At 39.9% G+C, this 23,966-nt stretch overlaps 1 protein-coding gene and 1 long non-coding RNA gene across 4 annotated transcripts in view; one reads left to right on the forward strand and one right to left on the reverse strand.

Moving 5' to 3' along the window:
• LOC128079908 (uncharacterized) overlaps positions 1 to 12,513 on the reverse strand; it is a 36,273-nt gene extending 23,760 nt beyond the window's left edge. Inside the window, exon 1 of the long non-coding RNA XR_008206362.1 lies at positions 12,105 to 12,513. This is a non-coding gene — a long non-coding RNA (uncharacterized LOC128079908). The remainder of the gene's footprint in view (positions 1 to 12,104) is intronic.
• Positions 12,514 to 12,703: 190 nt separating this feature from the next.
• Positions 12,704 to 23,966, forward strand: part of USP53 (ubiquitin specific peptidase 53) — a 34,161-nt gene continuing 22,898 nt past the window's right edge. The window contains exons 1-2 of one of the 3 annotated variants that reach the window (XM_052681587.1): positions 12,704 to 12,828; positions 21,776 to 22,420. In XM_052681587.1, coding sequence (XP_052537547.1) covers positions 22,277 to 22,420 — 144 coding nt within the window. In that variant the 5' untranslated portion in view covers positions 12,704 to 12,828; positions 21,776 to 22,276. Of the gene's footprint in view, positions 12,829 to 13,292; positions 13,505 to 21,184; positions 21,310 to 21,775; positions 22,421 to 23,966 lie in introns of those variants that run through there. The other 2 variants (XM_052681588.1, XM_052681589.1) reach the window with 2 other exon arrangements.

Genomic DNA, 23,966 nt, shown 5'->3' on the forward strand with positions numbered 1-23,966 from the left:
GATATCCAACCTAACCTTACCCTGGTGCAACTTGAGGCCATTTCCCCTCGTCCTGTCATCTGCCACCAGTGAGAAGAGCCCAACCCCTCTCTTGCTGTAAGCGCTTTTCAGATATTTGAAGAGAGCCAATTGTGTCAGAGAAGTGTGCAACTTTTTGGTATTTAATCTTCCAACACTGACTGGCTCTTGCCAGACTGTCTTTTGGGATTAGGCCTTGGAGCATAATAAACCCTAAAGCCATGCTTGGGAACTGCTTGGGAGAATGGTAATTGGCAGAAATCAGGGCTCATCAATGCACTAAGCATTCAGCAGCACAGAGGATCAACTGCCAGTGTCCAGGAATGTTCCCTGGCAGCATCACTCTAGATGTATGTAGTCTTATCATACAAGTCTCACTGCAATAAACAAATCTCTCTGCCAAAAAAAAAAAAAAAACCAACTCCTTTGCCACTAAAAATATTTGTAAAGGTTGGAAATTCAGGGATCTTCTATTGACTTCAGTATGTTGTTTTGGGGGATGCTTATACGGCACTTCAAACGTATGAGAAGTAGGAAACTAGCTTTGGGTGAAAACAATGAATTTCAGAGATCAGGATTTTATTAATTTTTGTAGACAAAGAGATGGCTCCCAAATGAGATATAAATGGTTTCTTTAGTTAAAAGTCTGGAAAGATATATACAAAATAACGAACACATTTTATGAATTTCAGTGGTCCTTCTAAAAATTCCTGCAGCAATGGAGTTCAGCAGAAAGGATAAAAAAAAAGCACACAGGCAACAGCTTTACACAAATATAAACAATCACAGCATGCAAATATTTTTAAAACTATGCTTAAAGCAGCACACACACTGTAACACATGACACTCATACTTGCTTCCAAATGAGAAGAGAACGGAATGGTGTGATGAAAGAGCAGAAATGTAGTGGGGGGCAAATATATATTTTAAAAGGTCTTTGTGCCCAAAGTGGCCTCATTTGTCTTTACATTAAGCTGCTCATCATAGCAGTTTAAGAGGGACTTACATATTCATTTCAACGTTTTAAACAATGTGGTGAACAGCGGAAACAGATCTGCTATTTCTGAACCTACACAAAATACTGCCTGATTACACTGTGTAAAAATGAAGTAAAAGATGCGTACTTCTGACCAGTGAATATAAGCCTTTTAAAAAACATACACACTTTAAAACTCTCTCTGATATGAAAAGGATGGCAAGTTCATGGCCTGTGCTGTCAGCAGTGTTGGTGACTAATTGGTATCAGCAGTAACCATCGTCAGAGGGAGTCCGTGTTTTAATCCTCAACAGTTATGGTATGAAAGTATACTCACTGATATAATGGCATTCCTATTTCTGACTTAGAAAATTATAAATCCATATTTCGTTTTATGCAGCTAAATTACCGTAACATGTAAATCATACACTGGCAGCAGCTAAATCAATTTTGGAAGTACTGCATGCAATAGGTGATCTGAGATTCGCTCCTGAATCCAGCAGGCCATAGGCCCTCTGCTGTGGATTTCTGCTGATGTGCCACTAGTCTACGGGGTATCAGGCATGTCTGCATGACTGTGGTAACAAAAAACCAATCAAGTCTCTCTCCCATTTTCTACCAAATCCTGTAGCTGATTTCTTCCACGTTTCTCATGTAACGACGGAAGTCAATACCAAGAAACGAACAATTCCTGCTAAGTTATATTATTAGCCTTCCTCCAAAAACATGCTGTTTATGCCTAATCTTGTACTTCAGATGCAAAATTTCTTACAGGCACAAACATTCTTAGCAGTTATAAATATGTCAGCATAACCTCCCATATAAATCTACACAAATGATAGTTGTGGAAATAAAGAAGTAATCTGTTGTCTCAAAGTATTGCAGTGTTTTAGTTAGTTTAATGGGCTTTGCTTTGACCATAGTCAGGAAAACAATGCTGGCGACAGAATTCTGACCTCAGCAGAATCAAACAAGGGCTTTGGCTTTGACTTCTGTGAAGGCAGAATTTCACCATTCATTGCACTTACTGAATTTCAAATCTGTATTTGTAATTGAAATTTATGTCACTGTCTTAAGCCATTATGTGTCCAGCAACAGAATGGATGTTTTAGATTATAGAGCTGAGGCTGACCACATGTGTGGTTGCTTTTGCATGGCACATATGACAGAACACAAACAACTCCAGTCATGCCTCAGAAATACTTGGGGAAACTTCATGAAACCATGGGGAAAAAAAATGAGCCTCTGGGTACACACAGATTTTATTTTCACACTTGATTTTATTTATTTTCAGAACGAAGATTAATAGCCTGCAAGCTAAAGCCCTCTACTACAGTTGTCAGATGGCCTAACGAATGCAAAGTGTTTTAGACTGTAGCTAAGACTGTAGGAAATACAGTAATAAAGTGGAGCATAAAATCCTACATATGTTGGATTAGAATTTTATAACCCGTAATGGATAAATCATTAGCAGTCTAGACAGAAATACCAGCAAACCCCTATTCAGCAGACAGTCATGCAGCGTTCGCTCCGTTTACGACTCCCAGAGGCTACAGATTTTTCAAAAACAAATAAAGTACTCTAAATTATTTACAAATAATATGTTTGCCACAGAGCTGTTATGTAACTGAGTGTGAGCAGATAGACAGTAATAAATAGTTCACCAAAATAAATTGGCACATTGATGCATTTCAATAAAAAAAATACTGAACCTAAAATACTCTTATTAAAGGAAATTTAAAAAGTAACTGAAAAAATAAAATCATTTCAAGGAAATACTTTATTTTAAACAACCCACAAGCTAATTGTTCAGATCAAGCATAAACTAATACAGAGTTCTAAACCTCCCCTCCAAGAAAGTCAGCATAGCAGAACAGAGCAGCCTCAGAAAACAAAAAGACAAAGAAAAGTTATCTGCAAGGAAACAGCAACTACACTGTCTAAAAACAAACCAAGGAAGTCCTGACAAAGGTCTCTACAAAGGGTACAGGGAAGATGAGGAGGGGACAATAAAGAACAAACTGACTGTTAATAAAATGATACAGAACCAACTTTAAAATCAACCAGATATATACTTCTTCAAGAAATGCCCAGCTGTGGAACGTCATGCTGTAAGATGTTCTGGGTCAAGAGCTATTAATAACTTCAAACCAAGATTAAACAAATGTCCATTACAGGCAGTGGTACCAATGTGATCAGAATTTGGGTTTATTGCTGGTGTGAGGAAGATCACCCCATGCCTAGCCAATTTACTTACAGGTACATATATAAGTATAAAGTACCTCCTGCTGGGCACTCTCAAAGATCAGTAATAGGTTCTGGTAGTCCCATAACAATCAGGCATTAAAGCAGTATGACAATTCTGGCAAGCGCTGTTAGCACAGAGGTTTATTGGTTTACGGTAAAGCATCCATTATGGGAGAATTAAGAGCAAAGTCAAGTTCCATATTTGAATGAGAGCACTTCAAATGTCAGAACCTCCCACGTGGTGTCTGAGCAGCACAGGGAACACAGGAGCCTGACCTCACTCCGCCTTTGGCAGCGCTCCCAACCCCATGCAGCCAGACCTCACCCTGATGTCCCAGCTCACGGCGTCCCTCATGGCAGGAACACCTCAACCCACAGCCTACAGAAAGCATTGCTGCTAAGTGGTCATTAGGATTCAAAGTTTAAGGAAAATGATAAAAGTGAAAGGAAGGATTGCCTTTACTGATTAAAACACGACTCTCGGGAAAAAAACTGTAAAATCCAAACTTTGTATCACATCTATTGCAGACTGGTTTGGAACAGAACACGTCATTTGCTCCTCAGCTTTGCAATTAATAAAATAGAAATATTAATGCAGGTGATATAAGCTGTTTGCATTTAAAACAGGAAATGTCATGGTAAAAAGAAAAGAAAAAAAGCACAACTCAGGGTTTACACAGATACATACACAGCCCTCCAGCTGCATTAGGAATACCACAATCGTTACAGGTAGAGTGACATTCTGCCTTTGTTTTAGTTGTAGTAAAAGACTCAATTCTACACTGAACATATTTTGACTGAAAAAACTACCAACAAAGTAGTATTTGGAAATGTTTTTAAGCAGAACGATGTAGTTCTTAAAAAGTCCAAATAGCTTCTTTCTTAAGCTATGTTTGGTTAAATGTATGAACTACATTCAGGATGAATTAACCAATATTTTGTTTTCAGGAGGAAACTGTATTTCCTGCAAATAGAATATTCATCCAAAACACCAGGTGCAGCCAGTGCTGCCCGACTGCACAGGGACATTGTGAGACACAGCTTAGCAATACTTATAAGAGGCATGGGATTTTTAAATGACTGTAAGAGTAAAATTACTCCTGAACATTGTGAGCCAACTATTCTTTCAAAAGCAAATGGAGATTAAAATATTCGATGGAGTTTGTGCAAGGAACAGCCTGAACTTTGCCAGCTCAGAGCGGGCTGTACTCATTAATGCAGGAATGCCTTCAGGCTGCTTTGTGTGGAAGGTATAACTCAGAACTGGATTTCTCCGGAGTTCTGATGGACAAGCGGAAAGTCACTCCCCTGTCCTCGACACACACAGTGAAAAGAAGAAAAAAAAAGTAAGAGAAAAAGCACAAAAACATCCAATCTCTCTCCTGCTCTCATAAGGACAGCACTCTTCTGCAAGAAAACAAATCCTATTTCTCCAAGACAGGAAGAAGAAGGAAATGGAGAAGGGTTTAAAGGGACAGTGTAGGGAATGAGATCTCATAAGGCATACAGAGAAGCAGGCTAAGAATTCCCATTGGAAGGAGGCATTCAGCCACTCAGTAGTTCAGTGGGTATCGCTCTGTTTCCTTTTCCATTGCATAGTTCTTCTGTAGCGACAAATTACTCAAGCTAGGCAAAACATTAACTTTAAACAGTAGCTTCTACAGTCATTACAGTCAAGATTACTGAAGGATGACTATGCAAGATAACTACAAATAATTATGAACAAACATTTGAGATGACTGGCTCTTCCTAGGCTGACCTACCACACGTCAAGAGCCCAAGTAAGGCTTAATTTTGGCAGTTAAATCCTAGAGATATGTCATTCCTCAAGTTCTTAATGAGAACATTTTGCCTATTTGCTGGCAAGGAAAAAAAAATAAGAACATGCTGTTCACATAGGAAGAAGAGCAGGCTGACCAGTTACAGGAAGCACTACTGAACTGAAATGGAATTCACTTATTTTCTGGCAGGATTTTGCTGCAGTATAAATACATTTCATTGACGCACAGTTGCTGAAGAGAAAGTGATACTACATAGACTTCAAAATAAAAAAGTAAATCTCCATGTGTTTCATGACACTATCATTCAGTCAGACATATTCAGCTTACAAAACAGGCTCAGAACTGACATTGAGGAAATCAGAAGCAAGGCAAGGACAGCAAAACCTGCAACACTACAGTTCTCTTGAGACAAATACGTGAGCATTAGTATTTTCCCCATCCCTGCTGTCTTGCCCTTCTAAGCAGCAAGAAAAGCCACTAGCAACAGTGGCTTTTCATCACATCACTAGTGATGTGAGCAGTGTTCAACACAGTGCTCACATCTATCACCTTTACTATAGAAAAGAAGCCTAACAGTTCTCTGCACCACAGATATTAGACTGATTTAGCCTGCTTCCAGCTAATGTACAAAAAACGCTTCAAACCTGAGTGTGCTCTAACTACAACTTAATGAAACAAACCTCACGCTGTAATATGTGCCTTGCACATTACAGATCATCACACCATACAGTATTTTCTCTCAGCAGTTTTTAGAGGCTTGAACAGTTGAAAAAATTTCTGTTTTCCAATCAAAACTTATTCATAGCCAATTTATGTTAATTTCCAACCACACAAGCCTCCTTTCTTTCCACATTTACTTCAACTGTCCAAAGACAGTACGGTCTTTTAGGCTTCACAGGACTGAACAAAGCAATAATAGCGCTTTTGGTCTATCATCCACTCCCTCTTTTAATAGGGCTTTTTATTTCCTTGCAACTCTCCTAACTCCAACGTTTCACTGGTCACACGCACAGTGAGTGGCATCAGTACTTCCTTATCTGTACAAGAAATACACAGCTGAATTTACTCATGACTGAGTGCACCTTTTCCACAGCAACACCAAACTGGCATCTCACAGCCACCCTCTCATCGGTTTGCACAGTCAGTGCTTTCAAATTCCCTCACTTTCCATCTGACAAGCTCTAAGCTTATATTAGAGTGCCTTTGCTCTTAGTTCCTAAGCACATGACTGTGTACTCGGTATTATTTTATCCTATTTTGTTTCTCTACATCTCAAGGTCATCCAGTTATTCCAGTAGCACACCACCCTTCAGGGAACGTTTCCCAGGTTTGTGATCTCAATAATTAGCAACTTCTATTTTTTTTTTTTTTGCCAAGACCACTAATGAAAATATGAAACACCACCAGCTTCAGTATCAGTCTTTAGACAGAGCTCTAACAACTCCCCAATGCCATTCCGTCTAACACCCTTACTTCTCAGGCATTTTGTTGCCCATTTGACAGTTCATTTACTAACTCCCTCTTCTTCAGTTTAACAATTTCATTCACCTAAAAAAGCTGCATTATAGTATTACAGAAAGAAAGCAGGCAAATCTAGTGTGATCCACCTAAACAGAAAAGACGTTTCAACCTGTTTACTTCCATTCTCTCCTTTTCTTTTTCCTCACTCCTTAAAGATTTGCTTAAAAAAAAAAAAATCGAAGTAAAAATCGGTACTAGCTGAAACTCAAGTGTCTGTCCTCTATAAAGAACCAGTCTGACTTACAGTCCACGTCCTGTCCATGCAATGTCCATGTTACAGATAATTATTCAGAGTTAAGATGATCATTTCAGCACCAGGCCTCACCAAGGAAATCATTCCTTTTGGCCCCAGGACCTGCAACTCCCTACTTTTCCTTTGCTTCTCCAGAACAGAGCAGTAACATGCTAGCTCTGGGATCAGAACTAAATATGCATGTCTCAGCACTGTAACATTTGCAAACACATCATTTCCAAATACCAGGCTGTAAATTGTGTTCACTTTTTCACAGAGAAAAAAATCACTTTGAAATTCTTACCCACATTTTTGCATTCTGTTCTCTGAGGTACTGCACTTATTTTAAACTCTAGTGAGAAAATATGCTTTGTAATGCTAACCATAACCACCATATTACTCAATTTTATTTGTATTAAATATTGGTTTGTTTTTTTTTTTACTTAATTTATGTTGGTTTTCACCCAGAAAGCTCAAGTTTGCCAGAGAGATGGCCTATGTGAAATCCAAGGAATGAGATATTCAAGGGAACATCTCTCTCATTCTTTCCTTTTCCTGTTACAGACACATCCATTCTCATTGGCTTATACCCCAGAAGAAAACAATGAACCAGACATGCAAACTTAAAAGGATTGTGCAAGAGTCATGTGAGACAAACACTGTCATTAAAACTTTGTTTGCTATAGCAGTCAGATGAGGACACAGTTTCATAAAAAGGGCCTGATAAGTACAGCATGCATAGAAGGTTCTCATACTGTTCCTGTTCAAGGATTTTAAACGAAACAGCTTAAAATAGGAGAGGATTTTCATTGCATTGTCGTTCCAAAAAGGTAGATTATTGGACTGGAAACTGGATTATCCAAGCAAAAAATTACTCATTTGCAAGATTTATGCAATCTCCACTCTTTCCCTCAATCCTAAAGAATGAACATAATTGTGCACACACAGGTCTTGTTTCAAGCCTATCACCATCAATAGGTCTGGAGGAGAATGGAAACCAATGTTTTTTCACTCTCAGCATGAAACTCTGCATGACTTCAGAGTGAAATTGCTTCCATCAGCCTATTGAACATTTTGGCACTAGAAAAACTACTGGGAATGGTCAGGATAACATACAGTGTAAGAGCGAAATACATTCTGTTTGCTCTACACCTAAAGGAAGAGAACTTAAAAGTTAGTGTGTTTATGCCCTATGAAGGTGTGTCTAATGCTAGTTCAAGAAGTGGTCAAGTATTTCCTTTCATTCATGTCTTCTAATGTGCTAGAATTTTCTACCCTTCTTGTTACTGCTGATATTAACCCGTCTCATTACTCTTTTGCACTTCTACTTTTGTCGTCACTATTTCATATTTTCCTCTGTTAGTCTTTTTCTTCTATTATACTTCTGCTCACTGTGTCCTTACCTCTGTAGGTTTTGCCCTTACTTAGTGCCTTCTCCTGTGTGAGTGAAGCAGGGCTGCGGCACGTCCATAAGCAGAAATACAGTCAGAAAGGCTAGCAAAATGCTTTTTAAAAATAGCATTCCAGAGAGGCCAAAAAAAGGAGTGGGAAACAAGCTGACTGAGCGTCACCTGTCCGCCTGAGACAGTCTTTAAAGAAATGCTCCACTAGCCTGTCTGGAAGAAGAAAATGGATGTGGATGTGTGTATAAATTTTAGCCTCTGTACACGCTGTGGGAACAAGAAGAGAGCACTCAGATGACTACATTCCATGTGACTGCTTGCTACAAGCTACTTAAAAGAAAACTTTGCTAGAGTGCCTTTAAAAGAAAAGGTTGTGGATACATGTGCTCATGGTACAGGAAACACAAGGAATACACCTAGGTAAAGTGACCCACAAAAGAACGTGTGCTTACTTAACTTCCTGAAAGCTTAAGAGAGATTTTTTACTTGCTCTACTTCTGTGTTTGATCTTTTTGTCATAATAGAGCTAAGCAAAACAAACAGGAGAACAGCTCTTGGACTCAAGTGTCAAGATGTCCTTTCAGCACCCCTAGAAATCACACGCATATATCATTATGATGTTTTAAGTAACAAAAACAATATTTTTTTATCCTCTGGTTACTTTACTCCCTTATAGCTCTTCTTCCTACCAATCTGTTTTTCTTACTGCAGTGAACTCTTGCAGTATTATAAAGTCTTGGAATATTTACGTTATTTTCTCATCCCTTGGCAAAAAGCATAGACTTGATCTGATGACACCCCAAAGGCTTAGAGAAAATAGAAAATTAGGCATTCGTAAGTAGTCTAGCAATACAGCCATCTTAAGATACCTTTATCTTAATCAAACATTACCCCACTACTGCCTGTGCAGAACAACCAGTCTGGTTAAACAGACTGGACCATACTAGGCAATGTAACGTGTAATGGTGAGTTATGTCGGCCCAGAAGAGCAATAGTAACAATAACAAATATATGAGCTACTCAATAAAATATACTTAACTCACTTTTCAAAACAACAGATTCAGTCTTCTACTCCTTCAAGGGAAAGTTAAAGCAGATCTCATCTCTTTACAAATCATCTGAAGAGGATAGTAACTGTTTGAGAAGATTGTTGTGAAGACGTTCCAAGTGTTGAAGAAGAAATACAAAAGCAAATTGAGAACAAGTGTTCTGGGACAGCCACAGATCTGAAAATGTTCATAGAAACATTGCATATTCAAAATACATGACTCAAAAAAGTTATTTCAGATGAAGGAAACTGAATTTATTTACAGACCGGCCAGTGGCAACAGCACCATGAATCACAATGTAAAAACACAACACATGAATAAACCTTGTCACATGCAGCTGTGAAACACAGATTTCCATCCCATTCATCACTGAAAAAGAAGTACAGTGCCTGCAGTTTTGAGAAAAAGTTAATTAATGCAACTACTTTAAAACCTTTGGATGCCTTCTAACTATACTAAGATTTTTCTTTCAAACTTCCCCTACGTATATTTTGTCCTGGATTCAAAATGCACATAGCCAAGCCCTTGGATGTACTGAAGGATCTGGACAGAGTCCATCTGTCACTCTCAACTGCATCCCCATAACCATCCATTCCACCACATCATTCCTCCTTCCTTTTGAAAATCTTGTTCGTCAGTCAGCCTGGAGCTAAATTGAATGGCTGGATTTCTAAGTAGAATCCTTAGTGAGGATGTGAATACCTTTTTTACTTTATTCTGGATCCCTTTTCTCTAAGCATAACACTTGTTTAATTCCCCGGTCAATTCTCTGGTTTTGCAACCTATGTTGTTTATACCATCAAACTTTACATAAACATCTGAAGTAAAAATATGTAAACATTCTTCTGCATCCCTGCATCATGCATAGCACATATCCTGTACTACAAGAGGAAATAATTTGCCCTTGCAGCATTGTTTTGCATTTGCATCACTTACTCTAATTTTAAAATTCTTCTTTTAGTTCATTTAGGGCTTCCTGTGCCACACCTGTGTCATTATCCATCTGAACTGCATGGGAGACTCTCTTAAGATTCCCTGGTAGAAAACCTTAAAATATACCATAATTAGAGCTCACAGACTACATTTCCTCTGGAAAAAAAAAAAAAGAACAGAAGAAACCAGCATATGTCCAAAGAGACTTCTAAATAGATCAGCAAGGAAAAACAAATCTGTGCTGAGGAAAGGGCAAAGGCAAACAAGAAAGTAGCATACAGGAGAAACAAAAATATCAAAATGAGGTCATAATCACAATGAAGTCATAATCCTTCTTTGGGATTCACAGATGCTTCTGCATGACTGCCTTTGCGAAGAAGCAATGCAGGGATCAAAGACTAAATTGACACTAAGCAAAATGATATGCAGAAGGTTGTTTATAAACATACCAGAACAAAATATTCTGACATGAAATTGGACTTTTTGGTGGCAAAATTAACGTGCTGACTTTAACACGTCTTCACTTCAAAATTTCTAGCAAAAACTAGGAGTTCAAATACCTATCAGTAAGCAGCCAGTACAGTACTACATAAACTACATAAGAACACGGGGCCTGTGCCAAGATACTGGATGAACCTCAGGACAATGGGAGAATCACAGAAGCTATTCCCTTCAAAAACCACAAAATTCAGGAAATGCACTGTATTACTTTCTGTCAAAAATGTATACATTCTTAAACAGGTATTTTTTACATGCAAATTACCATTCGAAACATCTGAAAGTCACAAGGAAGAAGTTCACATTAATCTTGTATTCCTTCCCTTCCACTTGAGAATATGACCATTCAAATCACAGAAAAGGGTGGAGATAGGTATAAAAATATAAAGTCTGACAGTTTAACTGAAATTCTTCTCAGTGCATCATGGTTGTTTGATTTTTTTTTTATTTTTTTTTTTTTTAAGTAAAAAGTTGGCTGCTTGATCATAAAGGTTGGAGAGTGACCTTGAGGAAATTGCCTTTGCCAGCATGCCTTTTACACAAGCAGCAGAATGGAAGAGACATTAGCAAGATCAGGCTGATCAAAAGGTATTAACACTGAATTTTATGAATGTGGATAACAGTTTAACTCAAGTATGGTGTCCTCGTAAGCAAGTGAGGTATCTGACACAGGACCTTGAGTCCCACACAGTATTTTAAGAGTGAAATATTGCAATCTGGAGATCTAACAGTGAGGGCAGTAAACTTTACAAGACAAGGATTATGTGGCAGAAGAGTTCATAGTGAAAGTGACCACACATTTTGTCACGTTAGCACTCTTCAAGCCCTGAAAAATCATAAAGAAAGGCAACTGGAAAAGTGGGAATGTAAGAAGTTGTGTGCTAAAGACTGATCCTGGACACGGCGATAGGTGAAGTATCATTATGAGCGGAGAACTGAAACGCGTTAATGAAATCCACGCGCTTATCCAGGACGATAACTATAAAAGCAAACCACTAAAAGCACTCAAGCAGCTATAAATGCAAGTATTCGCAAACAAGTCATTCCTTCTGAAAACAACAAAAGGAAGCACCCCACCCTCCACAAAATAATACAGCAGGTAAAATAATAGGCAAGTGACTTTGGGGCAACGACCCGAGGGCAGCTCTTCAGGTGATACGGCACAGCGTCCGAGAGCAACGCGGCACCAAGACGCAGTGCAGCGTTGGGATGTACAGCCGCGCTCAGCCCGGGAGCAGCCCTGCGCCCGCGTTACCTCACGGGCACCTTCAGCAGAGCCCACGTGCGCGGGCAGACATCCTGCAAGGAGCGCTGAGGAACAATTGCTGGAAAAGCAACCGCTGCCCCGTTCTTTTTAACAGGTTATTAACACGAAAAGCCGGTGGTTTGGAACAGCCCCAACGCCGGCTTCCTGGCCTGCAACCCTACAGCTGCTCCCTCAGTTACCTGGGGCACGGCCGCGCTGCTTGCACACACAGGATAATCGCGCCCTTCGCACGCAGGCGATGCGCCGAGAACGACACTAAGAAAGGGGGTAAAGAAGGGGTGTTGCAGCCCATCAGCTTGACACTGCCTCGGCCTCCCGGCACGGCGGGCCGCCCTACAGCCTCAGCCCCATCTCCGCTCTCCTCAGCGCGCGGTAGCTTTCAGGGCCGGCCGCGCGCCCACCTCGTGCCAGCGGGCGGGAATGGAGAAGCGGGAAGCGCGAGGCGCGACCCCACGAGGACCCCGCCGACGCGAAGGATGCGGGCTGCACCGCGCCTACTAGGCACGCTGCCTGCGCGCGGCACGCCGACTGAGACGTCTCGCCGAGCCCGTCACCGCCCGGCCTTTCTTCCGATCACAGCCGGGCGCCGCCCGCTCCCCTCCTCCCTCCTCCCCTATCCTCCCTCTTCCTGGCGCCGGGCACGCGCGGCGAGACCCTGTCCGCCCCGGCCACGGCGCCGTTCCGCCGCGCGTGCGCGCTGCCGAGCCGGGCGTAGGCGGCTCCCGAGGCGGGGTGGGCGCACGCGCACGCGCCGCCCCAGAAGGCGAGACGCGGGGAGAGGAAGGAGGAGACGGGTGCGGCGAGGGGGGAGCAAAAGTTGCTGTGAGGGCGGGACCGTGGCTGGAGGCTCTGCCGGGAGGGGGCGGGAGAGCAGCCACGAGCTGGCGCCGCCGGAGAAGAGAGGTGAGGCGGGGTGCCCCGGCGGATCTGAGGCGGGAATGGGGTACGAGGACGCCCCCCCCCCCCCCCCCCCCCATCCGGGATGGGGCGGGATGTGCTGGGGTCGCTTCGTCTGAGGGCGGTGGGCGACCGCGGGTCCCGTCCCGCGCGGAGTCTTTGGGGAGAGGGTCACCGCCGTCTCCTGGGGGCGCGGCGCGGTACCGCGGCTGAACGCCTCCCGGGGCCGTCGTGGTGCCGCACGGAGCGGCTGGCGTTGTCCCCGCTCCTCGGGTTGTGTAAGCGGCGGTAGGCCGGCACGGCGATACTCAGCTCCGAAGAGCGCGCGGACTGCGTGCGGGACGGGGCGAGCTCGGGGGTTGTGTCGCTGGGGGCCAGAAGTTAATGTTTAACGCGGTAGTCACATGCCCGTCAGCGAGCTCGGCTGGGGTGTTTTCGGAGTGTTTGGAACAGGAAATGCCAGTGCAGGTAGCGTGGAGCTCGGTGAAATTTAATCAGTTCCCAGCGTTTGCAGTCGCTCGGGTAGCGCTCCGGGTGCAGGTGGGCGGGCGGCTGCTGCAAACTGCTCGGCACCCGGCGCTGCGGCTGTCCCCTGCTTTGATTTTCAATGCAAATACGTTAAAAGACGCTTTCCGAGGGGAATACGTCTCGTTTTCTCAGCGCGTTTTTTCCTCTTCCCAAAGTAAGTGTGGTTTTTACGAACCTCCTTTTAATCCTTTGTACTGCACGTGTTTTGCCTTGAACTTTTGGGGTTATTTTAAGAGCTAAAATTCGGTCGTATGAATGGTGTTGTGCCTAACTGGTGATGTGCAGCCCCTTCTCCTGTTGTCCCTGTCTTGTCTTGTCATGAAGTGATGACTTTTGCTATCGAAACAGCAAGCATTTGTTGTAATCTGAATGCATGTTAATCTGAATAATGAACAAGTGATGTTCTCCTGCCTTACCAGTGCTGCAATCTAAGATATAGTTACTGTTTGTCAGGATTTTTAATATCGTTATTTCTGTAAAAAGTTCTTACTTTGGACCAGTGGGATGTTGACAGTAAAAACACCAAAAATGTACTTGATTTTTCTATCTACCTGATAGTGCAGAATCTTTTTCCAGTCGTATGGGATGTGTGGTATACGGCAGCAGGATTATTTGGTTGTGGGATCCATGGGGCTCCAGGGCCAACGCTAGTGCTGTTACTTTTTAGTTCCATTGCTTTCCAAGGTCTTGATTGCAACACTTGTGTAGTTTTTCCTCAGCTGTTGGTGCTGGATGCAGTAAAATCAGCTCCGTCATTTGAGGAGTATGGCAACAGAAGCAAAACCTGTTCAAAAACTTCTTCAAAAATGCTTTTTTGGCTTAAATGGAAACAAGCTGGATTTTGGCAGGGCATGGTGAAACACTGATGTGCTGAAGCTGTACCAAGGTTGTGGACTTGGTTGGAGTTTGAGCTGTGTGGACTGAGGGGGAAAAAAGGTTGTGGAAAGAAAGCTTTGGGGGAAGAAATAAAAAACTTGGTGTTTTTCACATTTGTTAATTATCAAACATTCCAGAGAACAAAACACTTCATAAATGACTGAGAAGATGCAGAAACAAAAATCTCTGTAGGTTGTTGTTTTTAATAATATATCTCTGTGGCTGAGAGTGAGGATGGTTGGGAATAGCACTCCTGAGATTTCATCACATTCAGATTGGTTTGAGATCTTGATAGGTCTGATATTTAATATATGCTGATACTTGAATTCAGCAGGGAGAAATGCTATTATGAGAAAACTCAAAGATAACTTGCTGCTTTAGGGCATTTGGGCTCCAAATTTTTTATAGCTGAGACACACTGCTTCCTTCTCTGCCTCTTCTGTCCTACTTCTCCATGTGAATTCATTAGTGTGAGTTTCTCTGCATGATGATTCACTGTAAATACTGGCTCGTGTCATGTCTTGGGAATTTGTCTTTAAGAGCTTTACTCAGAATTGCCATTGTGGCTATTTCTAAAGTTGGTTCCTAGTTGCAACGGTTGAGAGATGCTGCTATGAACCTGTTGTTTTCTTTTAGATGCAAACAGGAAAGTTTTCGTTGGAACAGTTTAAAGAAAAAATTGTATGCTTTTACAGAAGCCATCTGTGATAGCATCTACACTTTTGATTTTCCCATCCTGAAAGGATATGAATAAATATGACATCACAGAGCAGTGACTTAGCTTTTGAGGGACTGCTAAATGGATGTGTGCAAGAGAAGAGACAATAGAGATATTTAAAATAGAAGAAAAGTTTGGTTTTAAGGTCTTCAGGCATTGGGTGGAATTATTTTGAGAGAGAAGACTTGAAATAACACTTTTGCCTCCTGAGACTTTCTGAGTCAGTGTTGGAAGGTAGAAAGAATGTGTCAGACCAATAGTACTGGCTGGTGTACTTGCCGTTACCCCATGAAATCAGGACTGATTGTCACAGCTGGAGATGTACGTTAATTGGTTTCAGTAATGTTCTTGTTGCAAATCATGTCTTGCAAGTATGCACTGTTATCAATGACAGGTTTTTTGCTCTGATGTTTCAAAGACTGAAAACATAAATTTTTATAAGCGTGTAATTTGAGGGCTTTTGTAGACAAACAGAAACTAAGGACTACTAGGAGCATTAGATGTGTATTACAGCAAGTGAGATCTGTTGTCACATACAGTTCAGTGCAGTAATAAAGATGGGGACAGATTACTACAGTGACCAAAACATTGAGTTGGTTATTTTTATAGTGGCCTTTTCACAGTATAAAGATTTTTTTTTATCTGTTGATGAAATTTGGTCATTTTAAATGTCAAACTTTAAACTGACAAAAACATTCAAATTTTCATGATCATAAGGTTTTAGATTTTTGATGAATTTTGTCCTTTGGGGGCTGGGGGGGTTGGAAGTGTCATCGGTCCTAATAGTGTTAGCTCAGTGTTGAAGTCTGGCAGTTTTCCATAGTACGGTTTCTTCCAAATACACTTAGTCTCTATTCTTTCTAAATATATGTAAATTCCTAAGTTGTAACAAATTATCAGTTAAGAAACTGATTTACCAGAGTCTTCAAATCACTGAGTAGGTTGCCAAGCTCAGCGCAGAGGTGTGAGCTACCAGCAGAAGCAAAGAACTGTATTGCTTAAAAGTAATCTCGTTGTTGGACACTGAAGCTGTTTGTCACTATTCATCTATGCAACACACTGGAATGCATTGCAAAATGAGACTGAGATGTAAGTGATGATTCTTCAGCCAAATTTCAGACACAGTCAACAATTTCTGAGCCCATTGGCAGGTTTCTACCCAACTTAATGGAAGTTATAGAAATCCTAACAATGATTATGTATTTACAGAGTACATGAAAATGGGCAGCTGGCTGGAAAAAAGAGAGCTTGTAAGCAGATGCAGGGAGCAGCGTTGGTGTGTACGCCAGCTAGGACTTAGAGGACTCAGTAACCCATGAGACATAAGTGTGTAAAGAGCACTCGTAGTTGCAGTGCTCATAGAACCAACTGTTTATCTTCCCAGTTTTAACTGAGTGCACTCCAAAGATGTCTAAACTCAAATGTGCTTATAGAAAGTAGGTGATGTGAAGTAGTAACTATGCCATTTTCTACGCTACTTTAGCAGTGTTTTATACTGAAAAGACTGTGCAAGCCACAGTTGATTAATTCCCAGGGTATTCGTATGAAACCGGTGAAAGTGTGCATTTCTGTAGATTAGTGCATTTCTTGTTCTGGGAGCCAAAAAGATAAGTAGCAGAAATGTATTTTGTCCTGTATGTCTGCACAGCTAATGGTCGCCTGATGCTTTATGGGGAACAGTGATGACTGAGGAACAGTTGCTAAAACTGAGCAAAGTGGAAGAACTTAGGCTGATAAATAGCTGTTGCTTTAAAAGTTCATGATTTTTTTTTTTTCCTTTGGTTGAGAGTTGCCATCCAAACTTTGTCCCTTTAGGCCGAAAGACAAGAATATTTCTTTAATTCCAGATGATAAAAATCTTCCGTAGCATGTTAATTAACATCATATGAAACGTGCTTTGCTGAAAGGCTGGACTCCTAGAAGACTGTACAGTTTGGATGAATTACAGTCAATCCTCAGCCACCCACACCTTTTCAAGCGAACAACTTATTAGCCACTGAAATTTAAAGGTCCTTTATAAACGCTGCAGTGCAATAATGGCTTACTTGGATATGAAGGAAGAGTATTCAGCTCCTAATTACAGCCCTGGAGAAGATTGAATTTAGGTCAAGTGAGTCAGTGGTCTTGAGTTGATCAGCAGCATTGCTTCTCAGATGTTTGGAATGGCCTCCATTGAGTGTAGGGAATAATGTGCTTCGTGGATGGTTCAAATCAGGCAAAGTTTGCTGTGACTAAAAAGCATATATCTGTGCCAGCATCTTCTGCAATAGCTGTCTTTAATCTTGGCTTTTTTTTCCTCAGAAAAACAAATCAAAAAAGCCCTTGAATGCGTGATCTAAATTTCTCAACTATAAACTTTCCTCTCCTTAGGGAGAGGCAAAGGCTGCAAAAGTAAATGTGTGACAAATGTTAATCATATTGCTCATAGCTCTGTTGGACGGCTCTTCTACAATGCCCCTCTTGCTAGTGAATGAGGAGTGGTGCAACGTAATGTTTGATATGGGTTATTAGTGACAAAAGGAAGATCAGTGGGATTTCCCACCCCAAGGTAGGACTAAACAATCTGATGTCTGGAGAAGTGTGCTGAGTAGAATTATTACTCAGCTATTGTCTGTTCCTGGATTTAAGTCTGACCCTTCTGGAGGAGGGAGATGGTAGTTAATAAAACAAAGGGACTGCAGTACCGGCTTTGTATAATTCCTAGCTTAGTATAGTTGCAAACAGCTTTTAAGTGGAGAAGCTGTCTGCTATGTCCTTTTCAGTTTAGTTTTTAAAAAGAATTGTTGCATATTAGAGTTATTTGAGTAGGTTATTTAGTTTGACGTATGTGGTTTAAAGAATCCAGTTCCAGAGAGTAATTTTAGAAGGTTGTATAAGGATAACCTTAAAGTAGTCACTCCTGATTTTCCCAGCGTTGCATTTAAATTTTTCTGGAAAGGTGTACTGATGTTGTGGGGTTGTTGAAAGAGGTTTTATGGCTGTAATACAATGGTATTCTGGAAAATGAGTGGAAAATGGTGCAATAAATGCGTTCTGCAATATACTGTTTTACTTATAAGCTATTTGGGTGTCTACCTGATGGATAACTGAAAAACTGTATTCACTGCTTTGTGGATGTGAAATTAAACAGCATGCACCTTCATGTAATGTGATGCTGATGTTGAGCTAAGAAAGACCATTTCCCTGAAATTCTCACAGTGAGCCATAACTTTTTTGAAACCCACCCCAACAGCCCAATGCTTTGTGCATGGAAGTTACATGTTATTGTACCAGTGAAGTGGGAAACAAAGTGACTGTACAGAAGCTGTTAGCGAATAAACAATTCTTGTCTTGTTTTGATAGAGTTTCGTTCACAAAATAAAATGTACCAGCAGTTAAAATATACAGGCTAGGTGGATTCTGAGTTATCCTGTTCCATTCCCTCGGCCCCATATCCATGTGTAAGTCTTCTTCTCTAAAATATGGGGAAGTGATACTTGAAAGTATGGTAAGAAAGCAACATAAAAATGAATGGGATCTTTTCAACCCTTATCACTGATGTAAGTCCCAAGGCTGAGAATGCAATCTTAGAGGTAATATTTCCCTAATTACTTCATTATTTTTATCTGTAAGTTACTGTGTAGAAGATCCTTATCTTTGTTCTGCATTTAAAAAGAAGAACATTTTCTAAAGTCTTTTTCTCTGGATATATTCAAGACCTGTCTGGATGTGAACCTGTGCAACCTGCTGTAGGGAACCTGCTTTAGCAAAGCAGATGGGCTTGATGATCTGTGGAGACCTCTTCTGACTCCTAAAATTCTGTGATTCTGTGAAACAGATGTATCTTTAATGACATGCCCAAGTCATGTTAAGTTTCACTTCTCTTCAAATGATAAAGAAAAACTCACGGAACAAGCTTTTTTTTTTTTTTCTTCTGCAGATGAATATTGGAATTCTTCTCTATCTTTGTGTTTCTTTACGTAACCAACTGCAGTCCAACTTCACAAACTCCTCCAGTGCATTTGTAGTTGAATATTGTAAGGTGTGTTTTCAAGCGAAGTTTAGGTATTAGAAACACATATTTTACCTGCGACTTCAATCCTAATGTTGATGTACAGCCTATTTTACTTTCCATCTCTTTCTACTATTGCTCCATTGCTGTAGGCTGAGCAGTACTGACCTTGAACTGCAGTCAACAGGGAGCGAGAAAGCTGAATCACCTGTGCTGAGGATTCCCTCTGTTGGAGATGTTTTGGAGATGTGTTATGTATTAAGAAGTAATGTAGTTTTGGTTGGGAGAATAGCAAGCCTAATGTTTGTGGGTCAGACCCATCCTGACTGTGTTTTCAAAGGTGGTAATGCAGCGGGAGATACTTTGAGTATGCTTTGGAGCATGAATACTCCACTGCTTTAATTCTCCACAGACCATTCAGATTGTTCCCTATCCAGTCTTTTCCACCTTTTGTTTCCTCTTCAATGTGCCTGCATTGATACTTTCAGTTACCAAAAATCGCCCAGTTGGTGTTTAGTTTTGTTTTCTGATACAACAGCAGGAAGCTGGAGAAAACTTTCCCCGACATTTCTCTATATGGGAAATTATGTACAGTGGAATGAAGAAGTCCATACTGACAGGCAAGCAGGCGCTCAAGAAGTTTCCCTAGTACTTTTGGGAGCAAGCTTTCTTTATGACAGAAATGTAGTAGGTCCTTTTTTTTTTTTTGGCATTGATACAGAAATTCTAAATCAGAAATTAGAAGAAAATATTTTAGCAATTGAAAGTTGAATGTAAAATGTCTGTGCTTTTTTTAAATTCATAGTTAAACAGATAATTTATAATTTGTTTAGGAGTTAAAAGTTACTGTTCTAAATGAGCAGCAGGAGACTTTGATCCTTGTGCTGATTCACAGCGCCCACATTTTCAGTGCGAGTTGCTGGCTCCCAATGTATGTGCGCCTGTACAGCGATGCACGTGTGTATAAATGTGTGTTTGGCTGAGTGGTTAGAACCAGTTGTACATCCTGGATTTTTTTCCTTGGCTTCTCTTTATTTAACTTTATTTTAGTGAGCCATTGCTTTTTATTACTATATTTTATACCGTAGTGAAGCTTTTCAATGAAAGTATTTGTTGGAAATATTTTCTTCACTTACTTGCTCTGTGCAGGTCTGTTACAACCTCTGTGCGCCTCACTTTGTGCGCTCTTTAATCATTTTCTGTTGTCATCCTTGCTTTACTTGTACCTTCACCTGTGCTTGCTTCTTTGTAGAATATTAGCTGTTATGCTGTGTAGCACTGTGATTTCCATGTGGAAATAGAATTTGAAGTAGATACGCCCTTTAATTTAGGGTTCTAGTAAGATTTTAAACTGATTTATGTTTACAGTTATTTACTATGGGGTTTTTTTTTGCCCCTCCTTCTGGGTTTATTGCAGTGAGCACAAAGAAAGCACAATTATCCCATGATATTCTGTCAAGGTCAGTTTCCAGTTAGATTTCGGATTCTTTGCTCAGTGCTGCCACAGATCAGACTTACTACTTCCAGTATTATTAAATCAAATTACTTACGGGTGAGATAGAGTAACATCAGTAAACAGACAGAAAGCATCTGATTATGTGCTGGGCAAAAGGGACTTTTGGTTATGTTCCAGTTATTGATTTTCTTTTTAATAATACAAGCAAGTGTAAATGTTTCCTTCATACAAAAGGTTTTAGAGGTGCGAGTCTTCCTGCATTATTTTTGAAGCTCACATGATACATTTCTGTGGTGTTGTAGTTGTACAGTATTTGAGAGCTGTAGAACTGCTGGACACGAGTGTGCTGTTGGTAGCTCTGAACCAGTGAAGTCATCTTAGTCAACTTAGCTTTTGTTGTTGGACTGCTGTATTTAGCTGGGTTTGGAATGCTGATCTTAAAAGCTTTATGTGGTGGAAGAAAGTATAGTGGGAATCCTGCAAGTTCTGCTATATAATGATAAATTGATAATATCTCACATGCTTGTAAAATCTAGAATGACTAGCTTGTCTGTAAGAGGTTGTGTTGCACTTTTTTCAAATATGTAGTTATAATTGCTTTGTTTTATTTAAGTTTATTCAGTTCTGTCCTTTAAGTAATTATGTGAATATTTTAATAACATCACACATATGTAACATCACACTAGCTGGCCAATTCGTTGCTCTGTGGAGACTGTTATACGTGCTATAAGCACGCGTATGGTGATGTTTTACATAGAAGTCATTTACCTGCAAATACGTATTTTCAACAGCAAGAGAAACTTGCTGCTGCAATTTGAAAGTCTTGGAATTGTTACTGGGCAGCCAGCTGTAGGACAGCTATCAGAATGTTTGTGGTCTGCTACTAGCTGTGGCTCTCCTGATGCTTTAAGAATGTGGGTAGGTAATTATTTCCTGGACAGTACTCAGCTTTCCATATTTTGTACTAACTGAGAATCCACTCATGATATTGTCATAATGTAGGCACAAATTTATGTGATTTGCTTTGATATTGAAATAAAAAGCATCTTCTTACATTTTCAGATGTAAAATAAAAATATTTATTTCTTGATAATATTTTTATTGGACTTTGAGATTTCAAGTTAGAATAGTGCATTATGTGATCTTTAAAAAAGCTGCAGAATAAGATAGGGTGTAACTGATAACGACAGATAAAATATTGTAATTTTTATGTCTCAAACACTATTAGGACTGTCAAGTGGAAGCTTTTTCTCTTGCTCCCTGATTGGTGCATGCCCCTTTAGATTAAGGGATTGTTTCAGCCATTATTTCAATTTTCTATTTAGATAGTTTCTAACATTTTAAAAAGTTCCATTCTTATATTTCGCTTTTTTTCCTATTTCAGATTCACTGGAAAAAGAATGAGATAAACATGGAATCTTCTAAACTGGATTATATTTCATGGATCGCAGTTAAAAGTAGAAAGATGGAAGGAAGTCAGAGAATAGATGTATAATGCCTGTATAAACTCTTGATCTAATACAACTCATGATTTGTAGTAATGCTCTGATATTCCCAAAAGAAGAAGTCAGTTACTGTGCAACATCCTTAACAAGAACTTTTACTCTACTAACATATTTTAACCTTAACTGGACAGCATATTTTTAATAGCATATTTTTTCCTTTTTATTTTTGTAAAGTCAGTTGAAGTATAGCCACATGAAAATTTTTAGCTGATGGACTGATCCTTGTAGATGACTGACACCTGGGGTAAGGGCTTAAACCCCTGAATGGTTACTGGAACACCATGACTTCAGAGCAATTGTCTTAGGACCTTCTTTGCCTTGGATCCATCATATCCTTAAATATTCAAGTGTGAACAGTGCAATATAAAGTCTAGAAAATAATGGCATGGGTGAAATTTCTGAGAAAACCTGGGGGTAACCTTGGAAAAGTTTATCAGCCTGGAAGTATATTGTCCCTGGCCCCTACGAAAGGCTTATTAAATGAACCAGGACAGAACAGCTGCTTTCTTAATAGTGCTGTTCAGGTAAGACAATTTTTTTATTTACTGTGCGTTTCTCATTTTGTTGCAGCTTTGGGTGGTCATAGCAGGGAAAGAGTTTTCTCAGAAATGCTGCTTTGACTGTTTTTATCACAGTATGCATGCTCTGCAGAAAAATACAGCACATTTTTCAATGGTGTTAAATTCCGTTCTCAAATTACTAAACTTTTCAATGATGCTTAATGAGACAGAATGCTGTGTCTTTTGGGAACTCGCTTTTCTGAAAAAAGGGGTGGCTACTATTAGAGAAAAGAAGACTGTGGAAGTAATTTTATTTAGTATTTGATTTTGAGGGACTGTGAGTGTTAAATAATTTGCCAAAAATGGCAGCACGTTATGTTTATGTACATTGTCAGGAGTGCTTTCCTTTCAAGCTTTGCTTCTAATCTTAGGAATGTCATATGGAATTAGGAGATATATCAAAGAAATAAACAGCATTTTGCTGGTTTTGTATGATGCAGACCAGCTTCTTGCAAGTATTTGCCTACGTACTGTTCTGTATTTATATGAACTGTAATTGGAAAAATGTCGCCTGTTTGGATCTCCAAAGTATAGTTTAACAGCACAGTAACATTAGCACAATAAATATTGGTCTTTCACAAGCCTGTTTACAACAGGGAATATGGGAATCTAATTAACTCTGTGACAGAGCAGTGCTGGTCTTTCTGGGTTGCCTGCAAGCCTGAATAGTTCATAAACTATTTATTTATTTTTAAATAAAATAAATTAATTGCTTAAGTGGCAGAGGTTTTAATAGGGGCTCAGAATTCATACTTTAAAATGTACAAAAAAAAAAACAAAAAAAAAACCTGAGATAAACAACCCTAAAAAATAACCAAGCAAACAAAAAAAAACCAGCCATAGCATAAAGTCTTAACAATTGTATAGATTTGAACATAGCTGATAAGAGATGCACATCGTGTAAATACGATATCTATGTATGTTTAGAACAAAAACGTATGATAGATTCAGCAGAATGAGTTTGTTGCTTTGTTTTTAGTGAGAACAGCCTGACCTATATTCTTTTTCAGTTTTGGTATTTTCCCCTAGGGTGGCCTAAAATTAAACCTAAGTCATTTTTAGTTATGGTTTCAGACAATCCTACCACTTTACAACTTGCTGCTGTTTATCAAACAGTGGGTGATGATGGTGACTGCCCTTTGGAAAGGAGTAATGTGTTCCTTTCTTTTCTTTCTGTTGTTCAACCTTCAGAACTGAGGTTCTAATATTACCTTCCAAACTAGTACTAATCAATTTTAGCACTTATATTTATAGACATAATATTTTTTTCTGGTTTGTAACTCGTGTAGCTGTGCCTTTTGAGAACTCATTTTTGATGCATTTATTTTTGTGGGCTGTTTTGTGAACTACTGCACCCATTGTGGGACTAAGACATTAAATGCTAGAAGCAGTGTAGTTAGTGCAACCAAACTGATGTTGCCTTTATGTACAACAGTTATACAAATATGCTGCAGCTTAAAGCTGATAAAGCACCAGTGGATTATTACGGTTTGTAGAAAAGCAAATTATT

The sequence above is a fragment of the Tympanuchus pallidicinctus genome, unplaced genomic scaffold (genome assembly GCF_026119805.1).
Source record: "Tympanuchus pallidicinctus isolate F22 unplaced genomic scaffold, pur_lepc_1.0 scaffold2, whole genome shotgun sequence".
Lineage (NCBI taxonomy): Eukaryota > Metazoa > Chordata > Aves > Galliformes > Phasianidae > Tympanuchus > Tympanuchus pallidicinctus.